The following is a 6,000-nucleotide window of genomic DNA, read 5'->3' as shown; positions in this document are numbered from 1 at the left end:
GCGCCCACTTGGGCCCCTCCCCCCAGTTTGGCCTGCATAACTCTTTCTAACATAAAAAAATGAATCTAATTATTTATCATGCTCATTGTTTGTTGACTCACACACCATCCTCACCCTTGCTAGAAAGTTAGCTCTGTGAGGGGAAAAAAATCTTTGTTTTTCTTATGTCTCTCAAGAGTCTAGAATGGTATCTGAAGATAGTAGGCGCTCAGTAAATATTGTTTACTGAATAAAGTGATGTGAATAAAGCAAACTACAACACCCACCTCACAAGGTTGTTGTAAGGGTTAAATGAGACGGGGAATGTAATTTCAGCTTGGTAGGAGAGAGCAGATGCAAGAGGAAGGGCTGAAAGTCCACTGGACTGTGGTGTCTATATCCACATAAGGGTCCACATCAAAAGAGAAGATAGAAAAAAACTATTATAATTCACAAAGAATTAATGTGGTGAGATGAACAGAAGCCTGGACCTACGGTCAGCCCTGCCACTTAGTAAGCTCTCTGCCCTTGGTCAATTACCTAACCTCTCTGGGCTGCACTTTCCTTATTTATAAAGTGGGAATAATAATAACACCTGTCTCAGTGTGTTGTGTAAGCAGTGCCCAGCACAGAGCTCGGCACGTAGTGGAAGTTCAATAATGCTGGTTTCCTTAGTGCTCACCTACTGTTTTTTCTTGCTGTGAGCCCCAGCCAGGTGTGGAGCTGTCCAAAGTGCTGAAGGCCTCCTCCCTCCTTTCCTTCTTCCCTTCCTTCCTCCCTTGGTTCCTCTCCCATTTATTCCCTCCTCCCTTTCTGTGCTTGGCTCCCTAGAGCCCTAGGGTCTGAACAGATTGAATTTTCCAAGTGACTTTTTCAGGTCCCTGACCGGGACAGGAGGGAATGAGCCATATATGAGGCACTCCCCTGGCAGGAGACTCAGGAAGCTGACTGGCAGCAGAAGTGGTGACTGTGTGACTGTCCAGGCTGTTGTGGGAATGGGGGCTCCCCAGGACAGAGCCTGCTTGGAGATTTTGCCATCTGAGGACCCTTGTGCAGGAATCTTAGGATCTGCAAAGAGACAGAGTCAGCCCCAACAGCACAGCATGGCAGATGGGTCTTTGGGGGAGCTTGCCCTTAAACAAGGAAAGAAGGATCAAGCTGCAGGGGTCAGGAGAGTGACCCATGGCTACAGGGATTGAAGGGGGCACTGGCTCTGACAGGAATCCCCTATCCTCCTTCCCTGGGTTCCTAACACCTTACTTACTTTGGTTTTTTGTCTGTTAATGCAGCTAAAGTCATCCTCAATTTTGGATTATGGTAGTGTGGAGTTGACTAACTTCAGGAACTTGTCTTTATGAGCCAAGCTATCCGTGGCTAATCCTCATTGTCCATTTCCTGGAGTCTAAAATGACAAATGGTCCTCTCCTACGAGGGTGGCACAGGAACCCACTGGGCCAGAGGTGGGAGCGCTGACAGCTCACACACTCCTAGGGGAAGGGTTGGGAGAGGGGACATGGTCAGTTTCAGAGACAAAAATCACCTGTTTCCTGATTTTTCTTGACAAGTAGAATATTGGATACGAAGGACTTTGGAGACCTAAACATCTAAACAAAGCCCTCCCGGTAGAGATGGCACAGGGAAGGGTGGGGACTCTGTCTCACAAGTCAGAGGTGGAGATGGGGCTAACGCCAGCTCCTGCCCTGGCCAGAGACTGGCCTCGCTAAGGGCCTGCACATTCTGTGACTTCCTGCAGGCCATTAGTGGCAGAATTCCTGTGACACTGAGCATGGCCAGCAGGAACACAGTGCCCAGGAAACCCGCTGCTGCTTTGTGGGGTGGAGGGAAGCCCATGCCCCTTTCTGTACCTGTTTCCCCATAGGTACACAGAGGAGTTGGTTCAGATCCTTAGATCTCCAGGATCCTTCAGCTCTGATGGTCTAGGTGTTCAAAAAAAAGGTAATTTTTGTCTTTGGCTGGGCAGCAGGAAGCCAAGCTCTGGTCCCAACTTATCCCTAACTTTTGGTGAGAAATTGGACAAGTTGCTGCCCTGCCCAGAGTCAGTTTCCTCCTCTGAAAAAGAGGATAAGAGGTCTCTCCTTGGGGCGTCTAGGAGGACCAGGAAAAGTGGTGGTCCCAGGTGCTTTGGAAAGTACAGACTGAGTGGGGAGGCGGCTATCAGCAGTATCAGCTGCATACGCCTACATTCCTAACTGGAAATGATTAGCTCTTTGTGAGTCCAGAACAAGCCCAGCTGCTCCGAGTGGTTCATCTCATGGGGAAGGATGCCAGGAGACCACTTAGAGCATAACAGCAGAAGAGGAGGGAATGAACAGAGGGTCCCTCAGAGACTGGTAGAAGAGCAGCCCTCCCCAAGTCACCAGGCTCTGAGCTGAGAGAAACGTAGCATCACAGGCCAGAAGGGCTCAGGGCTGACTTCTACAGATGGGGAGGCCGAGGCCTTGAATGGGGCAGGACTGGGGCTGAAACTCAGGCCACTACCTCCCCACCCAGCTCTCTTTATACTGCAGTACATCTGCCTCTTCTCAAAGATCCAAAGGTGGTGCTGATGGTGATATGGTAATGGCAACTATTCCATTCAATAAGTGCCTACTCACTTACCACAATGAGTTTCCCCATTGTAGATACTCTACACGTCTTAGTCTTCACCAAAACTCTACCAGGTAGCTATTGTCATCTCATTTACAGATGAGGAAACGGAGGCTCAGAGAAGTTAAGTGTCTTGCCCAAAGTCAGGGGCTAGTAAGTGATAAAATCAGGATTTACTCCTCTGTGTGATTCCAAGAGACTTCTTATTCCTCTGCCCTGAACATAATTTCTAGGAGCTACTCTGTACAGACCATCACTGTTGACATTGGGAGGGCATCCTCTTATTCTCCTGATCTACACTTCCGAGTGTTGCTGGATCAGGCTCTGAGAAGCCCTCCATGAGGCCTCCTCACCAGGCCCTCAGAGCATCCCCACTGGCTCCACTACTGCTTGCACTTGTGGTCAGCTCTTCTCTTGGCTGGGACTTGCCTCCCTACCAGCCTGGCAGTTTCTTCAAGGTGAGGCTGGATCTTATGCCATCCTGGAGCGCCCACAGGGGAAGGCTGCTGGCTGCACAAATGGTGTGACAGGAAGATGAGTGAGTCCTGTGGGTGAGGAATGAACAAAGGCAAGGATGCAGGCAGAGGCCAGGCAGGAGTTACAGGCTGGGCACGAGGGTCCTGGAACAGCAGATTGGAGTGGGGCATGCCCCAGTCCAAGTGTCCTGGTCAAGGAGGCGCTGTGTGGGGTGGGACATGAGCTGAATGGATTTGTCCAAATTCTGTCTCTCAGCCAACTCCACTCAGTTTCCTGTAGTTTCCTCACCTGTACAATGGGGAATAGGAGGACCTTTGTTTGAACAGGGCTGTGAGGGGGTGGGAGACAGGACTGTGCACACGCATTGTAAACCCTTGAGTCCCAAACACACAATGGGGCAGCTACCCATACCCAGGCCCCGCTTGTGCTGCGGGGCCCACAGAGTCCGGCAGAGCTAAGTGCTGTGGATGGTGCTGGGTTCGAGGGTAAGAGGCAGGGGAGGCTCAGAGGGAGAACTTGGTCCAGGAGAGTTTGGCCCACTCTGGAGGATGAGTGAAGGAAGAAATAATAATAGGTTGAAACAGGAAGGATTTATGAAACACGTAAGTATCAGGGACAGTGCTAAGTGCTTCACATTATGTCATTTAATCACCACAATAACTCCATGTAGTAGGCTTCATTATCCACATTTTATAGAAGAGAAAAATGAAGCTCAGAAGCTTCCAAGATTGGCCTAGGGCCACACAGAGGGGAAGTAGTGAGCCAGGTCCGGCCAGCTCTGACTCTGGAGGCACACCAGGCTACTGAGCTCTAGCCCAGGACTGGGCGTGGACATCATGGGGCTCTGAGCCAGTCCTGAGGAGGAGGTTAGGCCCCCAAAGCTGGGGGTCTTTGGACATCATGGATCCAAATCCCTCATTTTACCGATGAGGAAGCTGAGGTTCTTGGGAGTGGGAAGTGGTTGGGGGATGATGTCTGCTTCCAAATCATGCAGGAAGCATTGGCAGAAAATGCTAGAAAGCAAATCTTGTCATTATCTCCCTTCTCCAGGATAGCAGAGGGCCTTGTACCCTGAAGGTTGGTCCTGGACCCCTCTGCATGGGAAGACCTGCCCACCCTTCCAGGGCCCATGGAGGTCCAGTCTCAGCCATCCAAGGACAGTCCCTTTCCTACCACTTCCCTCTGTGCTGCTTTGGGGTGCCCTCCTGTGGGCTGGTTCCCTCCCTGATCTGGCCTGGGGGGCAGGGACCTTCACCCTGGGGGTGCTGGGTCCCTTGGACTGTGACCACATCTTTGCCCAGGCCCTCCCCAGTGTGGCTGCCCAGCTGGCTGTGGACCGAGTCAACAAGGACTCCTCAATGGCGCTGGGCTCACGGCTGGCTTCCATGGTCCTTCCCACGGGTTGTGACACCCCTAGTGCCCTGGCCACATTCCTGGCCCACAAGAACACTGTAGCTGCTTTTGTGGGCCCTGTCAATCCTAGTTACTGCCCAGCAGCAGCCCTACTGGCCCAAGGCTGGGGCAAGACCCTCTTCTCCTGGGCATGTGGGGCTCCAGAGTGAGGAGGTGAGCTGGTGCCCACCTTGCCTTTGGCTGCCCATGTGCTGCTGTCCATCATGAGACACTTTGGCTGGGATCACGTGGCCATCGTGTCCTCCTACCAGGACATCTGACTGGCTACAGCCCAACAGGTGGCCATGACTCTCAGGACACATGGACTGCCTGTGGGGTTGGTGATTTCTCTGGAACCCGGAGAGCAGGGGGCCATGGAGGTCCTGAAGCAGCTCTGCAGCGTGGATGGCCTGAAAAGTAAGTGTACATGGGTGGCTTCCCGCTGTGGGCAGGCCAGACTTCATATGGCCACTGATGGGGAGTTTTCTGCATATCAGACACTGGGCTCAGCATTTGACAACAGCCCCGCACTTGCCCTTTGAGCTAGCCCTGCTAAGGTCTGCACTTTGCAGCTCAGAGAAGACAAGTAGCATGCCCCAGTCATACAGCTGGCAAGTGATACAGTCAGATTTTGAGCTTCAATGAATGTGTCAGTTGTGGAGTGGGAGACAAGGGCTTTCTAGGTTCTTGCCTGATACAGTGAAGGAAATGAGAGTGTAGCAGGACCTAAGCCCCAGGAAGGGTGTTAGAGCTGTTACAGTTTTTTGGAATTAGAGTTAGAACCTTCATGGATTTGTTGATTGACGGAAGGCTTCCTGCATTTATCAAGTCCCTGTTGTGCTGGATCTTGCGTTGAATTGGTGAATAGGACAGGCAGACAGAGTGGCTGATCTCCAAGAGACAACCAGGTGATAGAGAGACAGGTGTATAAGAAGGTGGTTATGACCATGAGGTCAAGGTCACCCCAGGGAGAAGAGGAGTGGGGCCCGGCTCTGGGGGATCTGAGGAGGCTTCCTGGAAGAGGTGGCATGTGACCTGTCTTTAAGGAGGTAGCCAGGGAGTGCCATGATAGGGTGGGGCGCAGGCTAGAGGTGGCACCTGAAAGATAGAAGGGACCTTAGTGCTCATCTGGACTGGAGCTTTTTCAAAATGTGGCCCATTTCAGTCACAAAACCGATTTAGTGAATCAAGACTAGCATTGCCAAAAAAAAAAAAAAAAGAAAAAAAAAAGAAAAAAAGAAAAAAAGAAGAGCCTGGAATAGAGAGAAGAATAGAATTGAGTAGGATAGAGTACAAGTAATGAATGCGAGCATTCAGGACAGGTAGCTGGCGAAAGAGTCGTTCTGTGAATTCAGTTGTGTATGTGTACTTGGCTTACACTCTCAGCTTTGCAAGCACACCATGGTAGAATATATTTCTTACTGTTGTCATTGGCAACGATTTGAGAGCCGCTGAGACCAATTATCAAGTTCTATGTTTGAGCGCACTGAGATCAGCACCAGTGGAGGGGCGGGGTGGGCCGCCTCTGAGCTCCTGTGCCCATAG

At 51.2% G+C, this 6,000-nt stretch overlaps 1 protein-coding gene across 1 annotated transcript in view; it reads left to right on the top strand.

Annotated features, from left to right (window-relative positions):
• The first annotated feature begins 1,393 nt into the window (after positions 1-1,393).
• Positions 1,394-6,000, top strand: part of LOC105083617 (guanylate cyclase D-like) — a 40,204-nt gene continuing 35,597 nt past the window's right edge. Inside the window, 2 exon segments of the mRNA XM_010973518.3 lie at positions 1,394-1,439; positions 4,141-4,872. Coding sequence (XP_010971820.2) covers positions 1,394-1,439; positions 4,141-4,872 — 778 coding nt within the window.

The sequence above is a fragment of the Camelus bactrianus genome, chromosome 10 (genome assembly GCF_048773025.1).
Source record: "Camelus bactrianus isolate YW-2024 breed Bactrian camel chromosome 10, ASM4877302v1, whole genome shotgun sequence".
NCBI classification, from domain to species: Eukaryota; Metazoa; Chordata; class Mammalia; order Artiodactyla; family Camelidae; genus Camelus; species Camelus bactrianus.
This window is presented reverse-complemented; position numbering and strand designations above follow the sequence as displayed.